Consider the following 13,942-nt stretch of genomic DNA (forward strand, 5'->3'; position numbering starts at 1 on the left):
AATATATGTGAAAAATAGGAACTCTTATGCCACCCTCAAACAATTACCAATTACATAAATGTCCATCATTTATAAATAGCACATGTTTAGGGGTTAATGAAGAAGTATCCTTACATATAAAGACACATCCTAACGTCATATATTATCATCTCTCCAAACTGCAGAAGCATGTGCTGGGCTATACTCTATTCAATACCATAAAACTAGAATACTGTTCACCACTATAGCTGGTCTTTCTAACTTTAAAGAGTCTACAATTACACTCCATTTCTCCAAAGATATGTGAAAACACAAAATGACTTCTGTCAAAAGAGCAAACAAAGCTTTTGTTTTACTTTCCTCTTACATAAAACAGACGTGCAAGTTTGTCTTCTGAAGACCAGTAGTAAATTTGGAGAAATCGCTAAAGACGGTTTTTTGTTTGGATACTTTATTCCCCAATGTACCACTATAACGAGATTTTCCTACTTTCTTTTTATGTTCCACGAAGAATGAACCTGACTAAATTCTCTGTTTTGTCTCAATCTTTACTTGTCAAGACATCGTTGGAAGACAGCATAATATCTCATTATAACAATATTGGTCTTGGGTACTATTAAACTATGCTGCAAGAAGACAGGTAGCTTATACAAGATGAAGCCACTATTCTCTTTCATCAAAAATAAGTAATTCCTCTGCTCACCATTACTGACTAAGGCTCTGAGATATCTGGATAACAAGGACCAAATCACAAAAACAAGCAGCAGCTTCTCTTTTACTTTTAATTAAAAAATAAATCAAGCTTAAATTTATGTAAGTCTTACATAGATTTAAAAAAAATTATACTATACAAATGAGTAAAGAGCAAGTGTTAGAAGAGCTGATTTTTTTCCAGTTAATTAAGATAAAATTGCAAAAACACCATATGGATGAATAAGCAAGTTTGTTTGTTCTAAAACATTTAACAGGCAAAGTTTTACCTTGGGTTGCAATGTAGTGACTTGGTCTCTGGTAGCCCTAAAATAGGAGAACACATTAGTTATCATTTTACATCAGTATCAGAAATAAATGAATGAAGGCATAAAAAGATGAAGACAACCACCTGTTAAGATTAAGTTATAGTAAAAAGTCCAGAAAAGAGTAGTGAACACATAGTTCACTTCTCAAACCTATGTTATCTGAAAGGTAAACATAAAACAAAATTAAATATTTAAAGACTCTAATTAGAATATACATTGTATAATTGAGTTTGGTTTGCTATGGAATAACCTCATAGATTTTGTTTGATTTCACTAAAGTGTTTATGCCTTCATGTTAATCTTTAGTCATTCATTCCTAGTAAAAACTGTGTTTAAAAATATTAATTTTCATTTTATCATTCAAAAGTACAACACACTGCATTACAAATGGACGAGGACATATTAGAACCATAAAAAAAATAACAGAACATTCCAATGTTAGAGCTGGACAATGCATGTGTGCATCAAATCAAAGTCCTGCTGAGATTTTTAGAGAATATTCCTGTTCTATAATATGTTCAGGAATCTGCAAAAACTATTTTGTGTGTGCTACTAAAGTTAATTTACACACACATAATTATAGGTACACACATATATAGGGAAAGAAGAGTTTTTAAAAATGCATCTTATCCTGAACAAAAGTTTAGTACTTTTTCCCCCCAGTGTGCCAAAAGTTTCAATAAAGAAGTGATTCTTCATGAGGAATAAATTGTTAGTTGCTGTCAATTGGTTGGAATTGTAACAGACCATGAGTTACAAAAATGTTGATGATATGATAGGGTTAAGTTGTGAATTTGTTGTGCATTTACCAAAGGGCTTTAAGTCTGTGGTATAATCTGTCCACTTTTTGGTGTGGGCAACTCAATACACATATAAATGCATGTGAACTGAGATCTCCAACCTAAAAATCCATAGAGTGAGCATTACGATGTTGTAAATTTGGAAGATTTCTATTTCTTAATATAGCAACATAGTACAATGTTTTATGGAAAAATTTTTTCCAAGCTTTATGAGCACTTCATCTGTTCTTAATGAAAAATATACCAATTACAGAATACTTATGTCCTTTAAGAATAATGAAATAATGGGAAAGCGAAAATTATGAAACTGTGTAGTCATCAGCCAAAACACACTGGGGTCTTAAGAAAAAGACTAGAAAACAAGTCTTATTTAGAATATAGTCCTATTGTATAAACTATAAAGTAGTATAATGAGCCTCCAGTTTACATGTCTTGGCAGAAAACCAGGTTGAACTAAATAGGTAAGAACAATTACAAATTTGTCAGAGAATTGCTGATTTTTTTTATTTTCAAAGTAGACCATCAACTTAGTTTTCCATGATGACATGTCTGATAAATTTAAATATTGAATGAGAGAAAGACTGTGATCACAAATTTAACCAATATACTCATATGCTATACTTAATACATTAATTCAACTAAATAAATAATCACAATTCATAAAATAACTATAAACCATGAACCTAAGAGATGTGATAAAAATTATGTCCTATTTATGGAAATTAGAAAAAGTTGGGTCCTAAGTTTCATTTAAGTATATAAATGTCTACATATATGCAATACTTAATACTTCTACCTTTTGTCTTACAATTATGCGTATTTTGAATTGATTAATTTCAGCCCACCTAGGTTTTAACTGTTAAAAACATATGTGAAGCTTAATAAGTGCTAAATATGTGCTAAGCATTGGGCTAAATGCTCAACATGCATTACTTCATTTAATTTTCACAAAAAAGTGATAGGTTAGTACTATTATTATTGTCCCCACTGTGAAGATAGGAAACAGGCACACAGAAAGAAGTAACATCCCCAAGATCTCCAGTGTGATTTTGAACCAGGTAGTATGACCTAAATAGCCTGTCTTCCTTACATGTATTATAATATTGCCTCCTTAACAATATTTTATATTTTATTTGATAAATACTTTCCCTTATATAAAGAATTTGCATGTAGATATATATGTAACTAAAATTTAACAGTGGAATATATGATCAAAACAAACTTTTTCATTTGTGTGATTCGATATATATGTGTGATATGGATATTTTACAATTACAATTTAGTAATTATTTTGCCTGAGTAATTTTATTACTGTAAAGTAATACCACACACCACAAAATAGTCTCCCTACTCATTTTTAACATCACAAGTCAAATGTAAAAAGGAAAATTTCAGCAACACTAATACACATCATACTATCCAGCTTCTCACATATGTTTGGGGAAGGGTAAGAATAAAAGCCAGAAACAGAAATCATCAACAAATAAAACTCGAGTACATAATAAATTGTCACAGCTAAAAAGGGTCCTGTTTGTCTCAACAAGAAAAGGGAAGGAGGTAAAATAGATCTTTACACATGTAAAAGAATTACAAAAAATGAACATAGATATACTGTATGAAGCTAATTAGGTGAAGCATGCAGAGATAACTAGTAGTAAGCATTAGTAATAACTGTAATTAAGAATATTTATATTAAATACTTATAATAGGGTGCTGTTATTTACATATAGTGATACTTACATCCCTGTACAGCCAAATCTACAGCCCAAACCAAAGTCAGGTGTGAAAGAAAGCACAACAACGTCAGTAAGTACTAGGACGTAGAACAAGGAAAAGTGTACAGTTTGTTCTTTATTTTAAAAAGCTAGCAATCACTTTATAGGTAACAACAATCAAAAAAGTTCATATATATAAGCCAATAAAATGGACATACTGAACTATAAACGTACTTACATCGATATAGTTGGCATTAATGTAATCTGAAGAAGGATCATCCTCAACAGGTTGCAGAATTACTCTGGAGTGATCATCTAAAATTTTTAATAATAAAACACAAGCTGTTAAATTTTCCCCCTGTTCTGAGACAATGTTATAGGTAAGACACTAAATAATTGGTTCCCAATAGTCTATCCATAGTATACTACCAACAAATTAGTCATTTGGAGAAATACAAGAACCTTAATGAGCTCATTACTTATTACAATTATAATATTATGTAAATAAAGTTTCAGTGACTTGCATTTTTATAGTTAGGAAGATTTTAGGGAACGTGATAATGTCTGATACATCATCACTTGAGTCATAGACTCACCTAAACAACTGAACTTGCCTTACTTCTAATTTGGCTTCTTAGTCATGATTTTAAATGGGTGGGATCATTTTCCTCTGCACTTTACAGCAAATGAGCCACAGAACTAGAAAGTGAATTTTGAATTCCTGCTCTCAACTTCTTATTCCCTGAGAGTCAAGGTTAAATTTTGATGTATTCATAAGATACTTTAAAATAATTTAAATTCTGAATACAGTGGTCTAAGTAAATCAGTAACTAGTTACAAGTTAGGCTATCTGCTACTTTCCTTACCGCTCTTATAGTTTTGTATGATAATGACTTTATTTATCATGTGTACATACAATGAAGATTTAATCAGCAGGAAGACCCTAATGATAAATAACATGGAGCAAGTGGAGTTCACACATTGGCTCTAATAAGAATCAAAGGCATGTGGAAAGAATACTCCAACTTTGAGTATGTTTGGTGGGAGTGAGACAGCAATTTACAATGAAAAGATCTTCCCTTTCCATTATCCTGATATTCTTAGCTGTTTAATAACACTCACGTATTTATGTACAAACATGAAATCAAACAGTAAGTTATCTCCATGGGGTGAAGAGTCTGAGCCCATTTAATTAATGAGGATAATGACAACTTCAGAGCCACTGCTAATACCAATGCTGTTTTAATATTAATAGATTACTTTGTAAACAGATGCGCCACTCTCTGGGATTCTCTTGAAGTTTAAAACCATATAAGGAGCTTGGTATTTATCTTTATACATATAATATTTACATTCAGCAAGAACTGTATGGGAACTTACATGCTATAATGTTTCCATATCTGTTTTTTGCTCTATTTTGATCTTTTTTAGCTACATCCCAAGATGCTGACTGTCCTTCAAAGAAGCTCTGAGGAAAAAAAATAAACAAGCAGATTGAATTTAATTCCTTTTTAAAAAATCTGGTTTATCTGTTTTGAAGATCTAAATAGTAAAAGCCATTCTGTCAGAGAGGGAGTCCTGTAGTGGTAAACAAGTTTTCATTCTCAGACCTCAAAGCGGGTTTGTTGGACTCATACTTGTTCATCTTGGATTGGATTGAGTTCAAAATAAAGACGAGAAATAACTTTGGAGAAAAAAGGGACCTTGAAAGTATTTTAAATTTAAGATCACTGTATCTTTGTGAGATAAAAGTAGAAAAAGCATCATTCTGTTCAACACATACTGAATAATGGTGCATCAAAAACTGAAAAAAATTCTTTTAATGAGTATCATTTAAATGTGCATCCTTTAGCATTTGTAACAGCAAAAAGGAAACCTGCTTCCCTCCATAATTATTCATTAAATCGTATGCAGTACAACACATTTCAGTTTCTTTGAAGATCATGACTGAGTCTTTACAACAAGGGACCACATGAAAATTAAAAAGAGGCCTCTTCTCCCAGAATCTGGGAACAGATGAATTTGTTGGTTGGTTTAATTACTATATGCAGCAATTTAAAATATGGGTATAGATGTCTTTTTGCTGAAAAACTTAAACTTTTTTCAACACAGGAAATGGGGTCTTCAAAGAGCCATCAGTCTTTGAAGTGAGGTACACAGGAATACACATGAAACGAACAAAAAGAACCAGCTCTGGCAGAATATTCTAATTCCTTGCACTTATTTTGTTAGCACAGCATCATGTTTCTGGTATATATCTAAAACTAATTTTTCCAAATTCAAAGAAAATTTTATTCACTCCCAAATTAAGGTATACAAGTAATCCATAGATAAAATGTAGAGTTTAAAAAATTCTTCATGAAGTTGGATATATTCTAGAGGGTCTTTTAAAGCAAAGTGCTGCTTGAATTCTTTCACTTCAAATGTGTGTGTACTGTGGTGTGTGTATGGGGAGTGGCTTGGCTTCCTTCCAGGCCCCAACATAGCATTTCTCAGTAAGCAAAGGGTGGCAAAGGAATTTTTCTTTTTTTGCTATATTATGTTTAGTGGAATGTTCAGTTTTAAATCACTTCCTTTGTAAGATAAATCCTGGTATTTTGGTTTGAGTAGGAAGGGGAAACCAGGTCGGAAGAAGAATTTTCCACAGCCTTCTTTTGGTTTCTTAATGCTGTTTACCAGATTTTCAGTGTTCTGTTTTTCTTCCCAGCCACCGTCAACCAATAATCCACAAAATAAACTGAGAGTGGCAAGCAGTACATTTAGAGCACAAAGCTTCATTTGATTTCTCAATCAGAGGGTCAACAAGCAAAGAGGCAGAGAAGTACCTGCTACTTAAGTCATTCAAGTGATAGAATCTGTAATGGTACAATGGGACTCAAAGTATCTTGCCACTTGATTTTTGACTGGGGACATATAAGGTTTAATGAAGTGTTTTTAATAACATAGTGAAATAAATTATGTGATCCAACATTAAAAATTCTTATAATGAATTTGGGCTCAGATATATCTCTGGGAAGAGCTTTTTTCTTTCAATTCCCTCCCCCTTCCCATATACATTGATTGTACACTCATAAAACACTGGATTAGAGACCCTATAGAGCAGTCTGCGCCTTGTTAAAGGGAGGAAAAATGTTAACTTCCGCTGAGTATCATGGTTAAAAACCAAATTCAATACAGTATTAAAGCTTTCACCTCATATTCCTCTTTGAACCCATAGCTGTCTGATGTCTTCATGAGATTAATGTGCTGCAGTAAGTCGGCCACCCTGATGGCTGGGTGCAGCTGGCCCGTCTGGTAAGGGGATTCCGTCCCCTCGCAGAGGTAGCGAGGAACATCTAGAAGGCGACTGGACTCTGCTGTGGCGCTGTGGTTCTCATCTGGTATTTTTCAGATTCCAGAAGATTAAAAAAGAGACAAAGTTATCTTGTTTAATATATAGCCATGCAAAGATTTTAAGACCTTAAGACCTTTCTGATAACAGGAGGAAGGGAAAGAAAAATACCAGACAGTATAGGCCTAGGGCAGCATCCCCATAAAGACAAAGCTCAGGGTTTGAGATCAGAGTGTATCATGTGATTATCAGCAACACAACAGATGCTGTGAGATGCAGGGAGACATCTGATCCACTTTTAAAAAGCATAAGTGGGAGATTTTGCTGAGTTCTTATTTTTTCTTGCATCTGCAGTCAAAGCAGTAACAAGATGTCAATTAGAGAGGTGTTTTCACTGCCCATTAAGTTGAACAAACTCCTTCCCACCCACATCCCAACCTCCCTTAGAAACCCAACTTAGGCAACCATCCCCACAAGGCTGCTCTTGCCCTGGTGGCCCTGCCGTGCCCTACCACCTGGGGCTTCTTACCACAACACTCTGGACTGGGAAATGTGAGCATTCTACAAGATCACCCCAACTCCACTCTGTCTGCTACCCAAGCTGCACATGCATTTATATTCAATCTCTTCCTCCTTGATTTGTTATTATGTTGTTCTTATTACAAATAGATTTTGAGGCTCCTGGGTACTGTGTAAGGAAATCAGGGTATATCTGTAGCAAAATGTGGGTACCTTGCCTGGAATTCTTCCCTGGCCCACCCAGACTGAGTTATAAAGCTCCTTTATGTTCCCATGACTTCCTGTTCTTCTACATGTCATTTCACTTGCCCCGTATTTAATCATTTATTTACTTGTTTATTTTCCTCACTAAATTCTGAATAGATTGTAGAGACAGAGTCATATTTTTCTTTTTATTCCTATTGCCTGGTGCATAGCACTCAATAAATATTTCAATAAATGAATTATTTGAAATCCACAGATTCCCTGACCACCCACATTTAAGTGTAGGATCCATCCCAATTGTATTATTGGCTTAAAATGAAAAGAAACTTTTAATTCTCTTTCTGTCATAAGAAGGAAGGAAAGAACAAGAACATTTTGCCTATGAAGAATAAACAGTATTTTAATGACCAAAGTACTAATCATTACAATTAGAAGCATGCTCATATTTATCACATTTAAACTTACCACTTTAAAAAAAAAACAAATGTTTTAAGGGGTGTTACTTTGAAAAGCATTATAACTACTATACTCATTAACAGTAGAGAAAGTACACTTTTAGGGGAACTTTTGTTTTTAATGATAATGCATACTGTAGAAAATGATATTTAATTAACAGTTAAACATATTTCAAGTGCTGGTACATTTGCCTGTTCTATCACCAACTCTACAAATAGGATATGGCAAAAAATGAATTGTTGTCCCCATGATAAACATTTTTTCTTCCTGGAGAAGGAAAAAAAAAAAAAGAACCCTACAATCAGATTTGTGTGCCTCTATAATTTTAGCTTGATTGCATTTATCTTTACTCCCTCTTATTAAGCTGAATGCATTTTTTTTTGTGTGTGTGTTCACTCCTAAAAATACCACAATGAATCAAAAAATCCCTGGTGGATTCTGTTGTGACCTAACCACCCAAGTGAATTTATGCCTTTTACTCAGGTTTTGACCACCCTTCTACACACAAACATTTGCTAGCAAACATGATTCATGAGAGTTTCCTCTTCTTACTATGAGACTGCAGTCAATTGATCTACATTTGTTAAAATATTACAATCAATAGACTGACATAAAGAATATATACATTTCCCCAGTAAAATTCAATTCAGAAGCAATTGATTTGGGCACTATTACAGAATATAGTTTAGGATGAGGAGTAAAGAGAACAGATAACATCAGAGAGGCAAAATGCAATCACCCAAGCTGGAAGAAGGTAGCCAGGGCTCAGAGGAGCAGCCCAGAGCTCACATTATACCTGCTGCAGCAGCAGAAAATTTACAATTGTAAAAGGCTCAGTGAGAAACACAGAATTCAACCATATTCCAAATCTTACAGATGATTGTGTCCCAATATGAAATAGACAGTGCCTTTTGTTTTGCATTAAGCTTTAATACAGTAGTACAATGAGCAGTAAGGTCTTTAAAATCATCACATATGAATTATTAATCTCAATACATTTCCACCTCATTAAACCGCCTAATAATGTGACTAGTAGTGAGGGTACATGTACTAATCATTATCCTTATTATACATTTAAGAATAATAACTTCAAATATATCCTTGATTGAAAGGTTTTCTAGAGTTCTTTGAAATACACTTACCTGTTATAGGGACTTAAACCCAATGAAGCAGTAGAACACAAAAGAAAAATATGAATCAATATGAAAAGTTTCTAAGCCCTTTTAAATCAGTATGTAAATATTAATATCAAGCAATATTTGAGATGATTTCAGAAATTGTGTTATAAATAAAGAATCAATTGGATACAAAACTGTAAACACCACAATCCCAAGAATGATAAAAAATGCAACAAATCATTTCTACATCTACTATGATTAATGAGAGATTTAGCTTTTAAAGAATGCCAATTTTTTTTAAAAAACCAACCAGCTTGACTTTCAAAATGAAATAAAATGCATGATGAATGTTTACATTACTACATTTTACGACTCTATTGTGTTAAATCTAGCCTTCCTTAAACACGAAATCCCTTTTCACAGGGAAAATTATTAAAATAATTGTATAAACTTTATAGTTTGTAAAACTCACACATATTATCTCATTTTCTCTTTACAAAACCTTGTGAAAAAGGCATGATAGGAATTATTATGTTGATTTAAAGATGAGAAAGCAAAGATGTAAGGTGTTTTTATGAGTTCATAGTGGAAATCCGCAAGAGGACTGAGACTTAGACTTAATTCTACATACATATAGAAAATTACTATAATGAAACCTTAACATTTAGGCAACTAGTTTTTTCTAAAGACTTTCTCAATATTTTAATTGAAAGTACTTATTAATTTGATACTGACAGCCTTCTACAGAAGACGACATTTCCGGAGGCATTTGGTGCCTCCCCACTGATCACTGTTTATGCCCTACATGATCAGGCCACCCGAGGGACAAATCCCCCAGTTCATTTCCCTGTCTTTATTGGTGTGGACATCAAAGAGAAAAAGCAGAGACAGGAGCATTGACTTTCAGATTCTTTCAGCATATATATTTTTGTATCAATTATAAAATTATGACTTTAATTGTTTATTTTAATGAATAAGAGGTATATTTTACTTAACTGAGTTACTTGTATTGCTTCAAAATATTTTTAAAATGTAATTGACCATTGAATAGATGGATAACAAAATCATGCATAAAATGTAAAGTTTTATGTTCACAAGAAATATTAAACGTAAATAACAAACATGACACTTGGGAGTTTTTAAGATATATTTATCTGACAATTTCTATATTTCTTTGGTTAAATCTTAATTAGAAGTAGGTAAAACTGATATGGAACTTATGAACATAGAGGCAAGCCGGTCATGAATCATATAATTAGTCAAGGAATAGGGTAATCATTGAAATTAAACCCATTCCATTCTTAAATATATAGCTGGATTTAAAAATTAATGTAACTTATCTGAAAAGCCTTAATCATCACTAGCAGTAACAGTTGTCTAGATGTTATATGGTGCTAAACCAAGTGGCTTGTTCTAAATTTCTTGAGACAACATTACTTATATTATGTAAGGTTCATGCAGAATGCTGAACCCCGCAAAGACTTGAACAACTTTACCTACATTTATAAATTCCTAATATAGACAAAAACTAAAGCAAATGCACACAATCATAGTGCTCACTTGTAAATGTGTTATTGTATCGCCATAAAATAGGAAGATTTAGAGAATCTCTTTCTATCAAGTAGACTTTTTTATATGAACTGATTTTGCAGGCAGCACCGGTCCCTGAGATCTGTGCATTTCAGTTCATTCTATTATACTAACTTTGATATGTTAACATTAGTCATACATTAAGGGCCAGGGTACTGTCGCTCCAAACCTAACAGAACCAAGAATTTAAAAATACATTGCTTTAAACAGTATACCTTGCTAATTTGATATCCACTAGATCTGACTGGGTTGAACAACACAGCTCTTTGATAAGATCATGGCTGTATATTTTCAAACTCAAGCTGCTTCCTGCACTGTAAATAATTACCATGTGGACAAATGCAAGAAGGTGTGATCCATGCAATAAAAAGATGATAAAGATTTAGAGCCTCACCTAACACAGCAGTCGGTACAAGTGGATCATTGGGCACTGTAGGAAAATAAAGCTCATGAAGGAATATATTGCTCTAAAGTTGTATTTTAACATCTTTTTCTTTAAAATAGATTTATGCTTTCTTAAGAAATATGATTATTAAACTTTCTCTGATTACTGTATCCTGCAAAGGTAAAATTCTTTCTTCCAGCTTGGGTTATCTCTAAATATCAAGAAAAGTGTATCCATAATTATAGTTCAGTACTCTGTTCAATTTAAAAAGTCAGAAGATTCAACTTGACATTATAATGATTATAAAGTTAGGAGAAAGGAAACCATGCATTTTAGATCTATCAAATGTAAGGTATTTAGAGAAGTAATTATCTCATATTCATTCCAAATAAATTTTTTCAGTTAACTGTGGGAAATAGATTTAATCATTTCTCTAAGTTCATAAGTGGATATTTATAGTTACACTGCTGAATTCAGACTTCCTAATAAGGTCCTAACGTAGGCAATACGTAAAAAGTTTGGGGAACCAAAATGCTATCAAATATGTAACTGCTTAAATATTAAATCAAGTAGTTAGAGAGATGATAAATCTATATTTTCAGCAAAACTAACTTTCAACAATAACAGTATTTTATGCTATTCTCTATCATTTATCTTATAGTGAAATAAAAATAAAACAGATTAGAGAGGTCCTATCATGATTAAAGCTATGTTCCCAAATGACTCATCTATAGCATTTTTAACTACTAATTTGGTGTAGATATATATCATGGAAAATGACAGGCTGCATTTAGGGACAATAATTACTGAAAAATTTCACCAAGCTGAACACTTCAGAAAAAATTTCCCTCTTTGAAAAGACATAAAAACATATAACTCATAAATACTTTGTTTGCAATCTTACTATACTACACATGCTTGTAATCCATATAGGTAAAAAATAGTTGTATTATTTACTTCTTTCCTTATACCCATGTTTCCCAAACTGGGATAAGCATATCTCTGGGAGCTGTGCAAATGCCACAACACCCAAGATACACAAGGCCAACAATAAACCCAATTTGCCTACCTCAAGCATCAATTTTACTTAAGGATTTGAAGAAACAAAGTTAGGTAATTTAGCTTAAATTTAATTAACTTAAAATTAACACAGGAATAGATGAGAACACAAAATTCATAGGAAATTTGAAGATAAACAGTAGTATCAATCTGGGATAATTATTCAAATCATCTGCTGTTAAACATCACTTTAGTGGATATATTTTAAAAGCTCTGCCTTCAGAGATCAACATTAGGAATTCTTAAGATGGATAGATAGATGGACGAATTTCAGTATTTTCTGGAAAGCCTCCAATTCAAGTATACTTTTGGATTTCACACTAGATATTTAAGAGCATGTAGATTAATCTGGCTCCAAGTTAACTTTTTAATGCTGAAATTCTCCAAAAGTTCATAGTAGACTATTTTAATGGAATGATTTTACCCATGCCAGTAATTCCCAGAAAGAATTATTGTTTTCTCTTATTGCAAAAGAAACTATTTTACACAAAAGAAGATGCAAATGGCAAAATAATTATAAATTCTGAGAGGAACTAATTTTATGTAGGCAATCACATATTTTAACTTAGCGCAATGACAAATGATATAGCCTGAGTGGTATAGGTTTGAAATTTCTCTTACGAGACAGTAATTAAATTTATATACCTTGAAGTTAAACTAAGCCCAGTATCAACTCTGCAAATAATCCTTCTTGTAAATTCCATAACATCCTTTTTTCTCTGCTTCTTCTCTCTTTTTTACTCTCACTATTCAAAAGGTAACGTGTAGAAGTCAAAGTGAACTTAATGAGATTCAAAATCATTTATTACAATTTTAATGAAGAACTTACATCTTGGACTAAAATTATGTTGATCCATGAAGGTGATGGAAAGAGGATCCTCTGCATGCAAAGTGCTCTGATCAGCATAACTTCGATCCATAGCATTCACCATATGAGTCATCTCCTGCCGCGTGTTCCCCATAGCATCTTTGCGTTTTTTAGCAAGCTTGCTGCCAAGGCAAATACAAAAGGGAATCCTTAATGTGAGATTTGAAGGAGAGTTGACACCAGCAATAAGCAGTTCAGGTGAGCCCGAGGATAAAGTTATAGACATGGTTCAGAAACCTTAAGACCTGATCATAATTTCAGGAATTAAGTTTGACATTGAAACAGTTATATTCGTTGGTTGCTATGAAACTATTTTGTCAGATGGATATATCAGTATTCGCACCGTCAACCCAAACTTCTCATCATTTCTTGTGTTTTATTGTTATCCATAAAATAAATATCATAAAAATATAACTGCATGTTATTAAAAGCATAAAAAAATACTTCCTTACTAGAGTAGTTCAAGGAAAATTTAAGCTAGAGCTAAGTTTTGATTTTCCTCCTGGGTGATTAATTCTTTTGGTCAACTTTTAGAAGTTCTTAGAAATAACATGACTATTTTTTCAAGTTTATTTTACTATAGCCACCCAATTAAGATAGACAAAGAAATGTCCCATTCTTCATTCTTTGTGTCATTACTAAGCAAAAAATGCAATATGTGTAACTTTAACACATTTAGCAACATATTTATACCATTAATCAAAACCTCATCTGAAGACTTTTAGAATCAACCATGGCTAGAATGATTCAAATACATATGAATATATGGGATTAAATCACATACTGTGTAAGAAAAGCACAGAGAAAAGTTTATAACATAGTATGTAAAGGAACTATGCAAATTATGATCCTCTTGGAGTATTGACATGGTCAAATACTAAAATGTGTATTAGAACCAA

General features: G+C 32.7%; 1 protein-coding gene across 6 annotated transcripts in view; it reads right to left on the bottom strand.

The window, feature by feature from the left end:
• Positions 1-13,942, bottom strand: part of PTPRK (protein tyrosine phosphatase receptor type K) — a 509,148-nt gene that overhangs the window by 21,209 nt on the left and 473,997 nt on the right. For 2 of the 6 annotated variants that reach the window (XM_069488870.1, XM_069488869.1), the window contains exons 15-19: positions 13,005-13,165; positions 6,706-6,890; positions 4,894-4,981; positions 3,752-3,828; positions 960-996 (exon numbers count right to left, since the gene is read on the bottom strand). In XM_069488870.1, the coding sequence (XP_069344971.1) occupies positions 960-996; positions 3,752-3,828; positions 4,894-4,981; positions 6,706-6,890; positions 13,005-13,165 (548 nt within the window). Of the gene's footprint in view, positions 1-959; positions 997-3,538; positions 3,557-3,751; positions 3,829-4,893; positions 4,982-6,705; positions 6,891-7,940; positions 8,291-9,165; positions 9,178-11,125; positions 11,162-13,004; positions 13,166-13,942 lie in introns of those variants that run through there. The other 4 variants (XM_069488872.1, XM_069488871.1, XM_069488866.1 and 1 more) reach the window with 3 other exon arrangements.

This window comes from Eulemur rufifrons, chromosome 15 (assembly GCF_041146395.1).
Source record: "Eulemur rufifrons isolate Redbay chromosome 15, OSU_ERuf_1, whole genome shotgun sequence".
NCBI lineage: Eukaryota > Metazoa > Chordata > Mammalia > Primates > Lemuridae > Eulemur > Eulemur rufifrons.